At 37.1% G+C, this 20751-nt stretch overlaps 1 protein-coding gene across 3 annotated transcripts in view; it reads left to right on the forward strand.

The window, feature by feature from the left end:
- The window catches only part of GFM2 (G elongation factor mitochondrial 2), a 48950-nt gene that overhangs the window by 955 nt on the left and 27244 nt on the right, over positions 1–20751 (forward strand). The window contains exons 2-8 of one of the 3 annotated variants that reach the window (XM_023207977.2): positions 2656–2742; positions 5394–5478; positions 6957–7014; positions 7435–7532; positions 16069–16194; positions 16892–16980; positions 19843–19931. In XM_023207977.2, coding sequence (XP_023063745.1) covers positions 2680–2742; positions 5394–5478; positions 6957–7014; positions 7435–7532; positions 16069–16194; positions 16892–16980; positions 19843–19931 — 608 coding nt within the window. In that variant the 5' untranslated portion in view covers positions 2656–2679. Of the gene's footprint in view, positions 1–2655; positions 2743–5393; positions 5479–6956; positions 7015–7434; positions 7669–9536; positions 9594–16068; positions 16195–16891; positions 16981–19842; positions 19932–20751 lie in introns of those variants that run through there. The other 2 variants (XM_023207979.2, XM_023207981.2) reach the window with 2 other exon arrangements.

Raw genomic sequence — 20751 nt, forward strand, 5'->3', positions numbered from 1 at the left:
TGCAACGTGATTCAGTTGATGAACAAAAAGAACTGTACCAAAAGAATACTTTCATTAATTCTTAGTGCTTGGATTTGAGGCAGTATTTTGTTTTTGTTTTTGTTTTTGTGGGTTTTTTTGAGACGGCATCTCGCGCAGTTGCCCAGGCTGGAGTGCAGGGGCGCGAGCGCTGCTCACCGCAGCCTCGACCTCCCGGGATCAAGCGATCCTCCGAGTTCAGCCTCAAATGTAGCGAGCTATAGGCTCGCGCCACCACGTGCCTGTCTAATTTTTGTATTTTTTGTAGAGACGAGGCTTCACCATGTTGCCCAGGCTGGTCTCGAACTCCTGGGTACAAGCGATCCACCCGCCTTGGCCTCCGAAAGTGTTGGGATTACAGGCGCGAGCCACAGCGCCCGGCTTTGAGGCAGTTTTTGTTTTGTTTTGTTTTGAGACGGAGTTCCGCTCTTGTCGCCCAGGCGGGAGTGCAATGGCGCCATGTCATCTCACTGCAACCTCTGCCTCCCGGGTTCAAGCGATTCTCCTGGTTCAGCCTCCCAAGTAGCTGGGATTATAGACGCCCGCCACCACACCCGGCTAATTTTTGTGTATTTTTAGTAGAGACGGGGTTTCACCATATTGGCCGGGCTGGTTTCAAACTCCTGACCTCAGGTGATCAACCAGCCTGGGCCTCCCAAAGTGGTGGAATTACAGGCATGAGCCACTGAGCCCGGCCTTTGAAGCAGTTTTTAAGGCTCCATTTTCTAAGGTGATATCATCATTCTCTTTAAAACCAGAAATAATAACTAGCATTTGTATATTTTAGGTACAGTACGTTATATAATCTCTTTGCCTGTAATGCACCCCTCCCCGCCGCCCACCCCCCCCCACCCCCTGAATTTCCTCCCTCATCTACTTCAGGTCTTTGCTTAAATGTCACTATTTGAATGAGGCCTTCCTTGATCTCTTTACTTCAGTTCTAACTGTCCCAATTCTTTCCTGCTTAATTCTTCTCCACAGCACTTATCATCATAGGAGAGACTGTGTATTGTATTTGTTACTTTTGTTTGTTGTCTCTATCCCCTGACTAGGATAGAGGCAGTATGAGGGCAGAGATTGTTGTCTTTTGTTCACTGCAGTAACGCTAATATCTATAAAGCAGTGGGTAGACAGACACATAGTAAATTCTTTTTGAATAAATGGGAAGGAATAGGCTTGGGCAGGGGAGGGCTGGGTTGTGCAAATTATCTTTGTATTTGACAACCACTGAGTTAAAGTAAGAAGAGGAAAATGTCTATTAAATGTCTATTACAGTTGTAACTGTAGAGAGACTGTGAGGCCCTGAACTTTGGCATTACCCATGAAGAGGGAATGGATTCAAAGCCGGGCATAGTGGCTCACACCTGTAATCCCAGCACTTTGGGAGGCTGAGGTGGGCAGCTCACTTGAGGTTAGGAGTTCATGACCACTCTGGTCAATATGGCGAAATCCCGTCTCTACTAAAAATACAAAACTTAGCCAGGTGTGGTGGCACATGCCTGTAGTTCCAGCTACTCGGGAGGCTGAGGCAGGAGAATCGCTTGAACCCGGGAGGCAGAGTTTGCAGGGAGCTGAGATCAAGCCACTGCATTCCAGCCTGGGTGACCCTGTCTCAAAAAAAAAAAAAAAAAAGGAAACAGATTCAAATATGTTTAGGAAATCAAATGAAAGTATTAGATGACTTTCTAAATAAGAGTAGTGAATGTGTCTTTGCTAAAATCCAGAAAAGAACAGACTTAGGAGTAGTAATGAGTTTTGACATATCTTCTTAATAACATGGATCACAATGGTTTAACACAAGTGTGTCTAATCTTTTGATTTCCCTGGGCCACACTGGAAGAAGAATCCTCTTGGGCTACACATAAAATACACTAACGGTAACCAACAATAGCTGATGAGCTAAAAAAACATCGCAAGAAAAAAAATCTCACAATATTTTAAGAAAGTTTACGAATTTGTGTTGGGCTGCATATAAAGCTGTCGTGGGCTGCATGTGGCCTGCAGGCCATGGGTTGGACAAGCTTGGTTTAACGTGATCTGTTTGTCTCCCCAGCACCCCCCACCCCCGCCCCGTCTCAGCTGCGTCCTTAGATTTCTAATAGCTTTGATATTGTACTTGAAACATAGTGAATATTTAGCAAATGTTTTTAAATTAAAGATGCTTAGTTTTCAGAGAGGAAGAGGACTTTTATATATTTTTTACATGATTTAGTTTTTACATGGTATGGTAGGAAAATCAGAATATACAAATGAACCAGTACATTTTACTGCCAATTAGAAATTACCAAGTGTGGATTCTTAGTTTTTATACTTAATTCTATTCATTTACATAACAATGCGTTTTGGTTGATACAGTGTTTTGTAATTTCAGTAAGTTGATTTCTAATATATCTCCATGTCTTTCTTTAAACATTACATTAACAAAAAGAGACATTTTAAGCCTAAGAACCATATTTCTCATATTTAATCAGAATTTTCATTTTCTGAATGATGCATTGAATTTTTGCTATTTAGCTAAAAATATTCCAACTTTTTAAAAGTAATAGATTTTACCTTACATATGTCTAACTTACATATGCCTTGCTGACATGTAATACATAACTTTAGTTTTATAATTTTGTATATTTATTTTTTCAGACAATAACTGTTTGGAGGATCAAAATGTTGAGCAACTTGAGGATATTTGCAGTGAGTCATCAGACAATACCCAGTGTGCATGTTAATGTAAGCATTTCTTATAAAATTAAATGTCCTTTAACAGCCTCAGCTACTTTTCTGCCTAAAATGCCCAGTATATCTCATCAGCTGTTGATTCCAGACTTAGTTGAGTCATAACCTTTGGAAATCTTCAAGCCAAACTAATTTGAAAATAATTACCTTAATTTATTAAAAAATATGAGAGGAAATTACCTTAATTTAAAAGTAAAAGAACAGCGGTAGCTAAATGCTGGTCTCATGGAGTACTAAAATGCCAGTTGTTTTTGAAGGAAGGGTACAGTTTTATATCTAAGAATGTCATCACTTAATGTACATCTTTAACAAAAAATGTGCTATGTAATGTTAAGTACCCATAGATTAAGACTCTTATGAAATAAAGTTTCTCTTAATATCAAAGTATAACATAATTGTACAGTGGTTGATAAAACTACTTTTGGCTGTCTTCTGCAGAGCTGTTGGAAGCCAACTTCTTGGGTAGTCTGATCTTTGTCTCAGGAACATTGTTTTAGTCTTTAAGCTCTGGTCTGACTCCTGAATCCTCTCCGAAACACTATAAATTATTTTATGAACTATTGCGTCTTCAGTATACTTCAGAGATATTAAACCTCAAACGTAATAATACCCCTTTTATCTAGCGCTAAGTGAGAGATTACTTTAAAGCTTGCTTGGGTTATTTCTTTTTATCTTCAGTGACTTAACAGGGAGTACAATAGTTTCCCCTTATTCATGGTTTTGCTAGTAGCTGTTTCAGTTGCTCAAAGTCAACTGTGGTCTGAAAATTAAATGGAAAATTCCAGAAATAATTCATAAGTTTTAAATTGTGTGCCATTCTGAGTATTGTGATGAAATCTCATGACATCTCACTTAATCCCACCTGGGAGGTGAGTCATCCCTTTGCCCAGCATATCCACACTGTATACACTCCCCACCCATGAGTCAGTAGCCATCTGAGTTATCAGATTGTGATATTGCTGTGCTAGTGTTCAAGTAGCCTTTATTTTACTTAATCATGGTCCCAGAGCACAAGAGTAGTGATGCTGGAGCACTACATATTTGGATATGCCAAAGAGAAGCCATAAAGTGTTCCCTTTAAGTGAAAAGGTGAAAATTCTTGGCTTTATAAGGAAAAAAAAAAGTCATATGCTGAGGTTGCTACGATCTATGATAGGAATGAATCTTCTATCCGTGAAATTGTGAAGAAAAAGACATTTTTGCTAGTTTTACTGTTATACTTCAAACTGCAAAAGTTATGGTCACGTAACATGATAAGAGGTTAGTTAAGATGGAAAAGCTATTCAATTTGTGGGCAGAAGACATGAACAGAAAGATGTTCTGATGGACAGTAATTAGGTTCAGTACTATCTGAGGTTTCAGGCATCCACTGGGGGTCTTGGAATATACCCCCTGTGGATAGGGTATGACTGCTGTAGTGGAGAACCTGTAACCCTAAGAAGCCTTACCATTTGTCTACAGTTTTTTTTTTTTTTTTTTTTTTTTTGCTACTTTAAAATCACCTGAGCAGCCTTTTGAAGAAGATATATTTCTGTATTCCATTTGTGATCTCATTAAGTGGCACAAGGAGTTACCCAGTTTTTCTTCAGTGCTTTGATTGCTGACACTTTCAGACTATGCACTCTGTGACACACAGTGGGTCTTATCCTAGTCATTATGCAGTGGAAATATTTTCTAAGGATAGTAGCATATTATTGCCAGAAACTTGGTAACTAACCTAGAAATAATATAGATAGCACAGATATGCAGTTCATGAAACAAAAAGCAGATTGTGGTGGCCCTAAATCATTACATACACTAACAATTCCAACTGTATTGGCAGCTATTAAATGTGTATCTAGTGTTCTGGGCATAAACTGAGGTGGAGAATATTCAGCCTCTACGTGAGAACACGAGAAGGTTAGGTAAGCAGCTAAGATGGGGGAGGTAGGCTTGGCCTTAAGCAGACCTGCTCTAACTTAGTAATTCTCAGTTGAATGCTACATTGGAGACAACCTGGGAATTTTTTAAAATGCCGCTGCCCAGCTCCTCCAGTTCTCCTCTTCTCTCCCCACCCCTGTGTCTTCAAGAAGCTTTCCAGATGATTCTAATGTGTAACTACTATAATAAATCCTGAAAACAACTAATGGTTTTAGAGCTCATTGCCCCGCACAGACTTTTCAGCAGATGCAGAGGAAAACCAAGGTGTATCCTGGGTGAGATACCTTATTTAACCTTTCTGACTCTCTCAGCTTCTGACTTTCGGAACTTTAGGGTTGTGGTTCTCAAACTATAGTTATCAGAATCACCTGGAGAGCTGGTTTAAACAGATTGTTTGGCTCCATCCCCAAGAGTTTCTGATTCTCTTGTCTGGAGTGGAGCCTAAGCGTGTGTTTCAGACAAGCCCTCAGCCCATGCTAATGCTGCAGGTTGAGGAGAACCATTGTTTTAAGGTCAGCCCAAAATAGCAAATCAGTATTAATTTTATCCTTATTCTTTCCCCTAGGATATATTTGGGTTGTCACTTTTTAAAAGAATTGGAGTTAATAAATTAGGACTACTTTATACAAAATAGTTTGTCTTCTGACAAAGCATAATTACAATGTTAAAACTGTAATAAGTGATGCTAAAATAAAATTAATGTTGTTTCTTTTTCTCTTTACTAGAATATATGCTGCTATAAAGTAAGAGCAAGTTTAAAAAGGTTAAAGCCACATGTGCCGCTTGGAAGAAATTACAGTTCCCTACCAGGTACAAATGTTAGATTCTTTTAATTTTATCTAAGGTGTTCACTTTATCTCTTTTCTGTCTCTTGTTTGCAAGAATCTCTCTTATTAGGGTTCTGTAACCATTTTTTACTTCTTGGCTATTTCCTAGAGAGTATTAGGGGTGGGAGTATTCGGATAGGTGCCAGAAGGAAATACTAGTAGAGTTGTGCTCCTCATCTGAGGAACATGCGAATGAGCTGAGCAAAGGAAAGGATGGTGGCTTTAGTAGCTAGTTTGAAAGTTTTAACATGTGAATGTAATTGTAGAGTGGTCTTGTGAAATATTTTTTTCTAGTTTATTTCTTTTTTTTATGCAAGTGTTTTCTGTCAAGAGAGATTTACTAGAATAATTTATTTTGAGGATTGTTATAAGTAGTTTGGTTAAGTATTTGGGATTGTTTAGGTTAGATACATGGCATCAAAAGCTGGAAGATGGAGGAGTTGACTTACTTTTGAATGTCCTTTCTGTGTTTGAAACAAGCAAGTGTATGGTAGACTCTGAAATTAGTTTAATTCTGTTGCTGTTCTCATTACTGTCTTTGTCAAGTGAGAATAATGGAATAAAAATACTGATTGGCTGTTGACTTACAAGGAAGATTAATCTAATGGGCTACATTGTTGGTGTGTATCTAGGTCTCTGTATTTTGCTCATGTGAATTTGACTGTAGTAGTATAGATTATCTTTTGATCTTCAAACCACCATGAAGTTTCAAAAATAATATAAAATTCTCCTTTTTGTATCATAGAAACATGGGAGAAATGGTTTAAATAACAGGAGGGTTTTAATTAAATTTACCAATATAACTGCCTTGTTTCTTTAGAATTACTTCTTAATATTAGTAAACTATATGTTAAACATAGAATAAACCATATGGACTTTTTAATTTAAGAAATACTGCTTGGCCTTTCAAAAGTATTAAATTGTTACAGCTTCTATTCAGTGAAACCTCCCAGGCTGTCTTTAAAGGTATTGTGTCCTGGGATTGCTGAGAAAGGCAAGTTCCACGTTGTATAATAATTCATTATCAACTGACATGAAGATCACTCTTAGCTCTTCGAACCCTGGAAAAGGCAGGTTTATAGGACTGTGCATTTAAAAATTTTTCTTTGATTCAGGATCAGTGCCTTAAGATTATTATTGTGAGCATTCTAATTCTACAGTTTTGTAAATGGAAGTGAAGTAGGTGGCAGAGATTGGGATGAATCTGTATTTTTCTAAGGGTATGATCTAAAACTTGATGTTTAAAACTTTTACCTTGTTGTATTGTCATCCATAGCTTTCCTTATACATTGCAAGGAAATAAATTTTAGTTTATTTTAGATTTATTTAGCTTGAATTTTACTTTATTTACTTTATTTGGAATTACAGTATTTGCTTAAAGTTATTTTAAAGTCTTTCATTTATAAATTAAAGGAAAATTTCATAAATGTAACAGTTCAGTTTTACCTTTCTTTTCATTAGGCTTAATAGGAAATGATATCAAATCCCTTCATTCCATCATCAATCCTCCCATAGCTAAGTAAGTACTATCATTGATATCACTTTTCCATAGACTATCACGAAAATTTGCAGTTTTTCTCTGATGGACAAGAGTGAATGCTGTAATTTTTATGACTTTCTGCCCTAGCCAATTTTAAATAGATGCTGATAATGTATTTTAGCTATTTTTCTCAATTTAATGCTAAAATTTTTTAATGTAACAACAGCACACTTTTCATAGAATGAATATAAGATAGTCTCAGAATTGTAGGTTATAGTTAGCCCTTTTGTTACTTAGCTATGGTATCAGAGTAATGTGGATATACTCTAAATGTTTTCCATTTTTCTAGTTTTTACAGTTTTATAAATTATAGAAATACCAGCTTTGAAATTTGGACAGCATATATACTTTGGTTTTACAATTTTAGTAATGTCTACCTTATTTTTTCCTTTTAAACAGAATCCGTAATATTGGAATTATGGCTCATATTGATGCAGGCAAAACTACCACCACAGAAAGAATACTGTACTATTCTGGATATACAAGATCACTGGGAGGTTAGAATGGATTCCTCCTCTTCCCACTCCCCATTAGCAAAAGCATCATTGGAAAATATTTTGATTAAGAAGTCAACCTACACACCTTGAATATGGCATAGAGCTACTGATGTCTAAACCACAACTTAAAGATAAGGTAGTTGCAATACCCACCAAAGGGTCTTTTAGATTCAACTAAATATTCAGACTTATAAGACTATCATAGGCCCCATTTGACACTCATCTACTCAGAATGCAACAGGACAGGAACCATAGCTTGCCAACAGAGCAGCATTAGGTGTTTCTTTCTAGAAGAGTCCTTATAGCAGTCCCTGTAGCTATCTGGGAGCTATCTTCTTTGGCTGCCCCAGTGTAACAGATTAGGTGCAAGGTGACAAGATTCACAGGAGCCACCGTAGCTTAGAAGACTCATGCCCTATAGGAATGAATATCTCTTGTTATAACTTCATAGGCATAGGTTCCAGGTGCCACATAAGGTACATGCCATAGCCAGGGAAGCTCAGAGTTCTGTATCTCCATAAGGTACTTATATATATAATTCATTTATAGTTTTTCACAGTTCAGATTTAGTTTACCAATCAGAAGTTATTTTTCCCATGAGATATATTGCCTAGGAATGTAGTTAACATACCTCTGTTATCTGGTTTCTAGAAGAAAAGAACCAAAAAAGGTAACCAGAAGTTAAATTCTCATGTCAAAGAGGAGAGGATTTTGTTAATCCTTAACCTAGTTATCTTTTGTTTTTTTAATTGTGGTTAAAAAAACACAAAATTTACCATGTTAACTATTTCTAAGTGTACAGTTCAGTAGTGTTAAGTATATTCACATTATTGTGCAACCAGTCTTCAAAATGTTTTCATGTTACAAAATTGAAATTCTATACCCGTTAAACAACTCCCATTTTCCCCTCTCCCCAGTCCCTTGCAACCACCCTTCTACTTTTTCTTCCTGACTTTGACTACTCTAGGTACCTCACATAAGTGGAATCGTAAGTATTTGTCTTTCTATGACGGGTTTATTTCACATAGCACAATGTCCTCAGGGTTCATCCATGTTGTAGCATGTGTCAAGATTCCTTTTTAATTTTTTAATTTTTTTTTTTTTTAGAGACAGGATCTTGCTCTGTTGCCCAGGCTGGAGTGCAGTGGCCCAGTCACAGCTCACTGCAGCCTTGAACTCTTGGGCACAAGAGATCCTCCTGCCTCAGCCTCCTGAGTAGCTGGGACTACAGGCAGGTGCTTCCACACTTGGCTAACTTTTGTATCTTTGGTAGAGACAAGGCCTCAGTATGTTGCTCAGGCTGGTCTCAAACTGGGCTCAAGTGAAGATTCCTTTTATAAGGCTGAATAATATTCCATGTGTTTTTATTTATTTACTTCAAACTATTGCAGTTTACTATAACAGGAAGGAAATCAAGCTTTAAAGTAATTATAGTCACTAAGCTGAAAAATCACCTACAAAAGTCATGGCAATAACTTATTTACAGTTAAAAAGGAGAATATCAAGACCTTGCTCTCATAGTAAGATAAACTAGACATGTACACAGTCTTATGATGTCAAGAAACTGAATATATAAAAATAGAACCCACATAGAATGTTCTCCCTCTTTTTTATATACACACATTTTCTCTGTGATTGCCCTTAAGTTTATGTCCTTATCATAACTGGTTTATTATATTTATAATTAAAGATAAAAAATCTTAGACTTTATATTCTAAAAAGCAACAAGGTTAACAATTTTCTCCCCTAAGGCTTATTTTATTTTATTTTTTATTTCAATTGGCTTCTGGAGAACAGGTGGTTGGTTACATGAATAAGTTCTTTAGTGGTGGTTTCTGATATTTTGGTGCACCCGTTACCCAAATAGTGTACACTGTACCCAATGTGTAGTCTTTTATCCCTCACTCCCCTCCCGCCCTTTCCCCTGAGTCCCCAAAGTTCATTGTATCATTCTAATGCCTTTGCATCCTCATAGCTTAGCTCCCACTTATGAGTGAGAACAAATGATGTTGGTTTTCCATTCCTGACTTACTAAGAATAGTGGCCTCCAATTCCATCCAGGTAACATATACATATTTCTTTTGCTGTGTGGAAGCTTTTTAGTTTAGTTAAGTCCTGTCTACTTACCTTCGTTTTTGTTGCATTTGCTTTTGGGTTCTTGGTCATGAAGTCTTTGCCTAAACCAATGTCTAGAAGGGTTTTTCCAATGATCTTTTCTAGAATTTTTATGGTTTCAGGTCTTAGATTTAAGTATTTGATCCGTCTTGAGTTGATTTTTGTATAAGGTCAGAGATGAGGATCCAGTTTCATTCTTCTACGTGTGGTTTGCCAGTTATCCCAGCACAATTTGTTGAATAGGGTGTCCTTTCCCCACTTTATGTTTTTGCTTGCTTTGTTGAAGATCAATTGGCTGTAAGTATTTGGCTTTATTTCTGGGTTCTCTATTCTATTTTATTGGACTGTGTGCCATTTTTACTTTTTTAGATGGAGTCTCGCTCTGTTGCCCAGGGTGGAGTGCAGTGGTGTAGTCTCAGTTCACTGTAGCCTCTGCCTCCTGGGCTCAAGCAATTCTCCTGCCTCAGTCTCCCAAGTAGCTGGGACTATGGGTGCCCACCACCATGCCCAGCTATTTTTTTGAATTTTATTTGTAGTAGAGATGAGGTTTCATCGTGTTGGCCAGGCTGGTCTCAAACTCCTGACCTCAAGTGATCTGCCCACCTTGGCCTCCCAAAGTGCTGGGATTATAGGCGTGAGCTACCATGCCTGACCCTATGTGCCTGTTTTTATGCCAGTACCATGCTGTTTTGGTGACTATGGCCTTGTAGTATAGTTTGAAGTTTGGTAACGTGATGCTTCCAGATTTGTTCTTTTTGCTTAGTCTTGCATTAGCTATGCAGACTCTTTTTTGGTTCCATATGAATTTTAGGTTTTTTTTTTTCTACTTCTGTGAAAAACGGAGGTATTTCGATGGAAATTGCATTGAATTTGTAGATTTGTTTTGGTAGTATGGTCATTTTCACAATATTGATTGTACCCATCCATGAGCATGGGATGTGTTTCTATTTGTGTCATCTATGATTTCTTGCAACAGTATTTTGTAGTTTTCCTTGTAGAGGACTTTTATCTCCTTTGTTAGGTATATTCCTAAGTATTTTATTTTTGTTTTTTTGCAGCTATTGTAAAAGGGGTTAAGTTGTTGATTTGACTCTCAGCTTGGTTGCTGTTGGTATATAGCAAGGCTACTGATTTGTGTACATTAATTTTGTATCCTGAAACTTTGCTGAATTTATTTACCAGTTCTAGGAGCTTTTTGGATGAGTCTTTAGGCTTTTCTAGGTATACGTTCATATCATCAGCAAACAGTGACAGTTTTATTTCCTGTTTACCTATTTGGATGCCCTTTATTTCTTTCTCTTGTATGATTGCTCTGGCTAGGTCTTCCAGTACTATGTTGAATAGAAGTGGTGAAAGTGGGCCTTCTTGCCTTGTTCCGTTTCTCTGGGGGAATGCTTTCAACTTTTCCCTGTTCAGTGTAATGTTGGCTGCGGGTTTGTCGTAGATGGCTTTCATTACCTTAAAGTATGATGTCCCTTCTGTGTCAATTTTGCGGAGAGTTTTAATCAGAGGGATGCCGGATTTTGTCAAATGCTTTTTCTGAGTCTATTGAGATGATCATGTGATTTTTGTTTTTAATTCTGTTTATATGGTGTATCACATTTATTGACTTGCAGATGTTAAACTATCCCTGCATTCCTGGTATGAAACCTACTTGATCATGGTGGATTATCTTTTTGATATGCTGTTGGATTCAGTTAGCTAGCATTTTGTCGAGTATGTTTGCTTCTATGTTCATCGGGGATATTGGTCTGTAGTTTTCCTTTTTTCGTTGTGTCTTTTCCTGCTTTTGGTATTAGGGTGATACTAGCTTCTTAGAATGATTTAGGGAGGATTCCCTCTTTATCTGTGGAATAGCATCAATAGAATTGGTGCCAATTCTTTGAATGTCTGATAGAATTCAGCTGCAAATCCATCTGGTCCTAGACTTTTTTTGTTGGCAACTTGTTAATTACCATTTCTTTCTGACTGTTACTGGTCTGTTCAGAGTTTCTATTTCTTCCTGGTTTAATCTGGGAGGATTGTATATTTCCAGGAATTTATCCATCTCCTCTAGGTTTTCTAGTTTATGTGTGTAAAGGTGTTCATAGTAGCTTTGAATGATCTTTTGTATTTCTGTGGTATCACTTGTAATATCCCCTGTTTCGTTTCTAATTGAACTTATTTGGATATTTTCTGTTCTTGATTAATCTCACTGTCTATCAATTTTATTTATCCTTTCAAATAACCAGCTTTTTGTTTCACTTTTGTATTTTTTGTTTGTTTTAATTTCTTTTAGTTCTGTGCTGATCTTGGTTATTTCAATTCCGCTAGGTTTGGGTTTGGTTTGTTATTGTTTCTCTAGTTCCTTGAAGTTTGACCATAGAATGTCTATCTGTGCTCTTTCAGACTTTCTGATGTAGGCATTTAATGCAATTAACTTTACTCTTAGCTCCACTTTTGCTGTACCCCAGAGGTTTTGATAGGTTGCGTCACTATTATTGTTTAGTTCAAATAATTTTTTAATTTCCATTTTGATTTCATTGTTGACCCAGTGATCATTTGGGAGCAGGTTATTTAATTTCCATGTATTTCTATGGTTTTGAGGGTTCTTTTTGGAGTTGATTTCCAGTTTTATTCCACTATGATCTGAGGGAGTACTTGATATAATTTTGATTTTCTTAAATTTATTGAGACTTCTTTTGTAGCCCATCATGTGGTCTATCTTGGAGAACGTTCTACATGCTAATGAATAAAATATATATTCTTCAGTTGTTGGGAAGAATGTTCTATAAATATTTGTTAAGTCTGTTTGTTCTAGGATATAGTTTAAGTCCATTGTTTCTTTTTTGTTTTTGAGATGGAGTCTGGCTGTGTTGTCCAGCCTGGAGTGAAATGGTACCATCTCGGCTCACTGCAACCTCCACCTCCCGAGTTCAAGCGATTCCCGTACCTCAGCCTCCCAAGTATCTGGGATTATAGGCACCCGCCATCATGCCTGGCTAATTTTTGTATGTTTTAGTAGACACAGGGTTTCACTGTGTTGGCCAGGCTGGTCTTGAACTCCTGACCTGGGTAATCCACGTGCCTCAGCCTCCCAAAGTGCTGAGATGACATGCATGAGCCACTGCGCCTGGCCAGTCCATTGTTTGTTTGTTGACTTTTTGTCTTGATGACCTGTCTAGTGCTGTTAGTAGAGTATTAAAGTCCCCCACTATTACTGTGTTGCTGTCTGTCTCATTTCTTAGGTCTAGTAGTAATTATTTTATAAATTTGGGAACTGCAATGTTATGTGCATATGTATTTAGGATTGTGGTATTTTCCTGTTGGACTAGTCTTTTTATCATTGTATAATATCGCTCTTTGTCTTTTTTAACTGCTGCTGCTTTCAGGTTTGTTTTGTCTGATATAAGAACAGTTATTCCTGCTCACTTTTGGTGTCCATTAGCATGGAATATCTTTTTCCCCCCTTTACCTTAAGTTTATGTGAGTCTTTATGTGTTAGGTGAGTCTCTTGGAGACAGCAGATACTTGGTGAACTCTTATCCCTTCTGCCATTCTTTGTCTTTTAAGTGGAAAGTTTAGGTCATTTACATTCAATGTTAGTATTGAGATTTGAGGTTACTATTGTCACTATTTGTTGCCTGAATACCTTCTTTTTTTTTTTTTATAGGTCCCGTGAGATTTATGCTTTAAGGAGGTTCTATTTTGGTGTATTTCGAGGGTTTGTTTCAGGATTTAGAGCTCCTCTTAGTAGTTCTTGTAGTGCTGGCTTGCTAGTGGTGAATTCTCTCAGCATTTGGTTGTCTGAAAAAGACTATATCTTTCCTTCATTTATGAAGCTTAGTTTCTCTGGATACAAAATTCTTGGCTGGTAATTGTTTTGTTTAAGGAGACTAAGATAGGACCCCAATTCCTACTAGCTAGTAGGGTTTCTGCTAAGAAATCTGCTGTTAATCTGATAGGTTTTCCTTTATAGGTTACCTGATGCTTTTTCCCTACAGCTCTTAAAATTGTTTCCTGTCTTGACTTTAGATAACCTGATGACTATGTGCCTAAATGATGGTCTTTTTGTGATGAATTTCCTAGGTGTTCTTTGAGCTTCTGGTATTCGGATGTCTAGATCTCTAGCAAGGCCAGGGAAGTTTGCCTTGATTATTTCCTCAAATACATTTTCCAAACTTTTAGATTTCTTTCTTGGAAGTACCAGTTATTCTTAGGTTTGGTCATTTCACATAATCCCAAACTTCTTAGAGGCTTTGTTCATTTTTTAAAAATTCTTTTTTCTTTGTCTTTGTCAGGTTGAGTTAATTCAAAAGCCTTGTCTTTGAACTCTGAAATTGTTTCTTCTTTTTTTGAGATAGAGTCTTGCTCTGTCACACAGGCTAAAGTGCAGTGGTGCAATCTTGGCTCACTGCAACCTCCACCTTCCGGGTTCAAGCAAGTCTCCTGCCTCGGCCTCTCGAGTAGCTGGGATTATAGGCACCCACCATCATGCTTGACTAATTTTTGTATTTTTGTAGAGACAGGGTTTCACCATGTTGGCCAGGCTGGTCTTGAACTCCTGACCACAGGTGATCTGCCTGCCTTGGCCTCCCAAAGTGCTGGCATTACAGGCGTAAGCCACCGCACCTGGCCTTTGAAGTTGTTTCTTCTACTTTCTTAATTCTGTTGCTGAGACTTTCCAGTGTATTTTGCATTTGTCTAAGTGTATCCTTCATTTCCAGAAGTTATGATTGTTTATTTATGCTGGCTATTTCTCTGGAGATTTTTCCGTTCATATCCTGTAATATTTAAACAATTTTTTTAAGCTGGTATTCACCTTTCTCTGGTGCCTCCTTGAGTAGCTTAGTAATTGACCTTCTGAACTCTTTTCTGGCAGTTTAGATTTTGTCTTGGTTTGGATTCATTGCTGGTGAGCTAGTGTGATTTTTTGGGGGGCATTAAAGAACCTTGTTATGTTACGAGAATTGTTCTTCTGATTCCTTCTCATTTGGGTAGACTATGTCAGAGTGAAGATCTGGCACTTAAGGGCTACTATTCAGATTCTTTTGTTTCACGGGGTGCCCCTTTGATGTGGGGCTCTCCCACTTCCCCTAAGGACGGGGCTTCCTGAGAGCCAAACTGCAGTGATTGTCCATGTGTTTTTGTATGGCTATCTTTTGAAGTTCTTTTCTAGTTCAGATCATAGCCTAAAAACTATCCAGGTTGTTGTAGAACTTGCTGATCCAAGGTTGACTTCATTAGTCATATGAATAATCATAAAGATAATGTGAAATAAAGATCTTTATAATTGTGAAAAATCTTAGTACTGTGTAAGTGTTTTTAAAACTTACTGTCTCATTTAGAACTTAGAGTTAGTTATTTGGTCTTTGTATCCTTAATGATATTATTTTCTTTGGCAGTGATGTTGGGAATAACTGACAGTAATATAATTATAGATATTAACATAGAGTTATATTTGAGTTACTGTCAAATACATTTTTCTTGCTATTTCCTCCTCTGGTGTTTAGATTATGTGTGTGTATACATGTTAATACATATATGCGCACACACACATACACATACATGGGGCAACTAGCTACCATTTTAGGGGTTTAATGCTGAAATAAATGATAGTATAAGGCCATGATAATGGTAAAGAACAACTTTTTTATTTCTTTTACTGTCTATAAATTTAATTAGAATAATATACATAATTCAACTACAGAATTTTACTGCAGAATAATTTCAGTGAATTTTTTGGATAAAGTTCAGGATAGTTTTTTTGTGACTTTATACTGTAGAAGTTGTATGAGACTACTTGCACTTGTACAAATAAATCCCTTCTCTTTGGAAAATTTAGTAATGAGATGGGTTTGTAAAGGATAATTTAATATTGGATGAATTTTTTTCTCTTATCTCATTCCATGTGGCTATCATTTATCATCTACTAGACTAGGTACTTTATATATATTGTCTGATTTCATCCTTGTAACAACCCAGCAAGGATGACTTTATTGGCCTTATTTTACAAACTAGATTAAGTAGTTTGCCTCAAGATCATAGAGTGCTAAGTGGTAAAGTTGGGATTTAAAGCTATGACTGTGTTCTTTCACTGTACCACTCTGCCTTCTATCAAGGAATCAGGAGGGAGGGACATCAGATAAAGAGGGGGTAATGATAGTGAAGCTAGGTAAGAAATAAATGAAGTATATGGTTCAGTAAACTTAAAAGATTTTCATCTTGGTGAAAAATTACTTTTATGGCAAAATTACTAATCTAGCTGAAAAACTTTTTCTACCATGAGGATTTACTTAGTGAAAGAGTAAAGGCTCTATTAAACCAAATATTTTAGGAAAAATCTTTCTTAAGGCAGATTAAACTGTGTCAGGTAGATATTGAGCACCGGTAAAATACACTTGCTATTAAGACTAAATTTTATCATCTTTTTCCTGGCTAGATGTTGATGATGGAGACACTGTGACAGATTTCATGGCCCAAGAGCGAGAAAGAGGCATTACTATTCAATCAGCTGCTGTTACGTTTGATTGGAAGGGGTATAGAGTCAATCTAATTGATACACCAGGTATGGTACTATTGCAGTAATGCAGAGATGCTGCATCATTTGGAGTTTTTTGTTGTATGGGGTTTTTGTTTTGCTTTTTATTGTGGTAAAAAACATGTTACAAAATTTACCATCTTAACCATTTTTAAGTGTACAGTTTAGTAGTGTTAAGTATGATCACATTGCTGTGAAACAGGTGTCCAGAACTTTTTTATCTTGCAGAAGTGAAACTATATTCATTGGACAACAGTTCCCTTTTGCCCCCTCTCTTCACCCCTGCTAACCACCATCTACTTTGTATACCTGTGAATTTGACTAGCTTAGATGCCTCATGTAAGTGGAATCATACAGTATTTGTCCTCTTGTGATTGGCTTATCTCACTTAGCATAAAGCCTTCAAATTTTCCCGTATTGTAGCATGTGACAATGTGCTACAATAGCTTCTTTTTTATTCTGTATAGTTTTCCATTGTATGTATATATCACATTTTGTTCATTCATACATCAGTGGACATTGGGTTGTTTCCACCTTTTGTCTCCCAGTGCTGCTATACATATGGGTGTGCAAATAGCTCTTTGAGACTATCCTTTCAATACCTTTGGATACACACACACACACCCCCCACTAGGAGTGAGATGTGAGATTGCTGGATCATATGATGGTTTTGTTTGTTTTGTTAAAAAGATTTTTGGCATTGTACGTCTTATCTTTTTCTTAGGTCATGTGGACTTTACCTTGGAGGTTGAGCGCTGCCTAAGAGTGTTGGATGGTGCAGTGGCTATATTTGATGCTTCTGCTGGTGTAGAGGTAAATAATATTGCCAGAATAAAGGGAAATAGAACAGCATGAGTTTTTAAAAAGTAGAATATATCAAATTTAGTAACCGTAACCATCTAATTGGTAAGTTCATGTAAATAAAATAATGGTAAAAGGAAATCAGAATTTAATATTGAGATGTAATCTATATGTGATCTGAGATATTTCATGGTAAAAGGAGAAATATGAAAGGTAGTGTCAAGAACTTTGAAGGATCAGAGATTCTACCTTACTTTCGAGCTAACAAATTAGCCTGCCTTAGTTTCATGCATTCTGGCAGAAGACACTAAGGTGTGAGATTGATTATACACTGTTATTTCTGTCACTTTATTTCCTAATAGTTCCACCTTTCTGTTGTTATAACTTTATATAAATGTGATGCTTAATCATTCAAACAGATTGCATTACTTACAAGACTGAAATGTGCTTGAATAGAAAGTTTCTGAATTCATGAAGGAGAAGGCACTTGTTTTAAACAATGGATGGGCTTTTAGCTGGCAGGTGGGATGGTGGGAGTTTTTTGTTTGTTTTGATTTGCAATATGTTTTTGTTCTTTGAAAATTTATGATATTTACCCCCTATCCCTCACATACATACCTCATCATACACAAAAATTAATTTGGAGCGTATCACAGTGTTAAGTTATGTATACATAGCTTCTAGAAGAAAAATATCTTTACAGCCTTGGGGTAGGTAAAAATTTCTTAGAGGACATAAGAAGCACGAAACATAAATAACGAAAGTTGATTCCTGGAACTTTATCAAAATTACAGCTGTTCACTAAAACAAAATTAAAAACACAAGGCATAGACTATGAGAAAATACTTGTAATGTTAGATAAACGTATTATACAAATATTAAATTTCCTGAATGCAATAATAGTATTGATTATATAAGAGAATATGATCATCTTGGAAAATAAATGCTGAAGTATTTACAGTACATATCTATAACCATGGATTTGTATCCAGACTATATGAAGAACTATAAATCAATAATAACAACCCAGAAAAAAAATGGACAAAAAACCTGAATGGACACTTCACAAAAGAACACATGTGAATGACTAGTAAGCACATGAAAAGATGCATAATCTCATTAGTCATCAGGAAAATGCAAATTACAATCACAGATTCAATTTCACACCCAAAAGAATGCTTATGATTAAAAAGAGTGATAGCAAATGTTGGTGAGAATATGGAGCAACTAGAAAATTTACACATTGTTGATAAGACTGCAAAATAGAGGCCAGGCATGGTGGCTCACACCTGTAATCCCAGCACTTTGGGAGGCTGAGGCAGGTGGGTTTGTTTGAGCCCAGGAGTTAGAGACCAGCCTGGGCAACATGGCAAAACCCCATCTCTACAAAATACAAAAAAAAATCAGCTGGGTGTGGTGGCATGCACCTGTAGTCCCAACTACTCAGGAGGCTGAGATGGAAGAATTGCTTGAGCCCAGGGAGGTTGGGGCTGCAGTGAGTCTTGATCGCACGACTGCACTCCAGCCTGGGCAACAGAGTGAGACACTGTCTCAAAAAAAAAGACTGCAAAATAATGCAACTACTTTGGAAGACTATTTGGAAGTTTCTTTATTTTATTTTATTTATTTTGAGACAGGAGTCTCACTCTTTGTCACCCAGGCTGGAATGCAGTGGTGCAATCTTGGCTCACTGTAACCTCTCTCTCCCAGGTTCAAGCGATTCTTGTGCCTCAGCTTCCCGAGTATCTGGGACTACAGGCGTGCACCACCACGCCTAGTTAATTTTTGTATTTTTAGTGGAGACAGAGTGGCCAGGCTGGTCTTGAACTCCTGACCTCAAGTGATCCACCTGCCTCAGCCTCCCACAGTGTTGGGATTGCAGGCGTAAGCCACCACACCCGGCGGAATTTTCTTGTAAAGTTTAAATATACTTAAGCAGTTCTCCTCCTATATCTTTATCCAACAGAATGAAGACATTTGTCCAGCAAAGACACATTCAGAATGTTTATAGCAGCTAAATTCACAAGAGCTCCAAACTAGAAACAATCCAAGTGCATATCCACAGGTGGATAGGAAAACCAACTAGTACATTTATATAATTAAAAAGAACTGATATACCTAACAATGTGGATGAATGTTAAAAACATGTTGAACCAAAGAAGCCTTGTTATTTTATATGAGGTTCAAGAATAAGACACTGAAGCTGTGGTGACAGAAATCAGAGCAGGTTGCTTATAGGAGACAGGGAGGAGAAAAATTTCAGGAATAATAGAGTGTTCTATGTCCTAATTGGGGTAATAGTTACACAAACATACTTTTATCAAAACGCATTGAGCTATATATACACTTAATATCTGTATTTTATGGTATATAAATTTTACCTAAAAAATAAACTGGCTTCTTTATAGTACACTGCTATATTTCTTTTACCTCAAAACAAGTATCTGAAATAATTAAGGCAAAATTCCTATTTCATAGATCAGAGACCTGACATTAAATGAGTTAAGTGTCATATGACATTTACTAGGAAAAGTGAAGCCAAACAAAAAGTAGGTCTCCTGATTCTCAGTTAAGTTCACTTTCTGTGGTTCTCAGTACCTTCTAGGTGTTAGTTCTCTTTGTGTGGCCACCTAGTTCACCCAGAGTATTCTCAAGTGGTTTGAAGCACACTCCTCTTCACACTTCATCACGTTCCCGGCTGTGTTAACTTGATAGCTGAAGAGTGACCCTAGAAATATAAGTACAGTTGCACTAATTCTCTGCTAGAATAGGGCCCAATTTATCTGACAGTAGATTTTTGGATCTCTTCATTCCAGGTCCAGTAACATCGTTACTTTTGTTCAGTATGTATTTTTTTCCTCATCTTTGCTTTAGGCCCAGACTCTCACAGTATGGAGGCAAGCTGATAAACACAATATACCTCGAATCTGTTTTTTAAACAAGATGGATAAAACTGGAGCAAGGTATTTAAAATGTGTTTCATTGGCTTATCAGAGTGAAACTACAATTTGAACTTTTAATGAACTATAGCTTAAATTTAGAAATAGCTGTTTTTTTCTTATTGTATTATACGATATAAATATTCCATGGAATCCCAGTTTATTCCCATAAAAAAAATTCAAAGCAGCTAATCCATAGGTTATGTAACAATTTGGGACTAATAGCTGATAGATGATGATGAATCCTGTTTCTGGTATAGAGAGACTGAATCATATTTCTAGAATCAAAGTGGCATCTTGATGATTCCATTGATTATCTTTAGAACTGTATAGTATAGTCCCTATATTGCTGAAGGTATGGCACTTCCCATCATTGCTAAAGATAGAGAATAGAGAATTGTTTCCTGCAGTTGAAGGTGTTCTTCCTTATTCTCTGATTTTCTTAGCTACTGGGTAAGATATTCTCAATAAAGAACTGGAAGAGGAGAATGTAGATGCTGTACCTGCATGTAGGGCAGAAGAGAGTTAATGCTGAAATGTAGTGGCCATAGTCAGAGACTATAGAGTGGTGGATACATTGTCCTGAGAACGTGATTCAGAGAATCAAGAATATTTGAAAGCTTTGGAGAAAACATGAAAGGGAGAAAATCAAGAATATTAAAAATTTTACAACAGGCCGGGCGCGGTGGCTCAAGCCTGTAATCCCAGCACTTTGGGAGGCCGAGTCGGGCGGATCACGAGGTCAGGAGATCAAGACCATCCTGGCTAACCCGGTGAAACCCCGTCTCTACTAAAAATACAAAAAAACTAGCCGGGCGAGGTGGCGGGCGCCTGTAGTCCCAGC

The sequence above is a fragment of the Piliocolobus tephrosceles genome, chromosome 4 (assembly GCF_002776525.5).
Source record: "Piliocolobus tephrosceles isolate RC106 chromosome 4, ASM277652v3, whole genome shotgun sequence".
Classification (NCBI taxonomy): Eukaryota; Metazoa; Chordata; class Mammalia; order Primates; family Cercopithecidae; genus Piliocolobus; species Piliocolobus tephrosceles.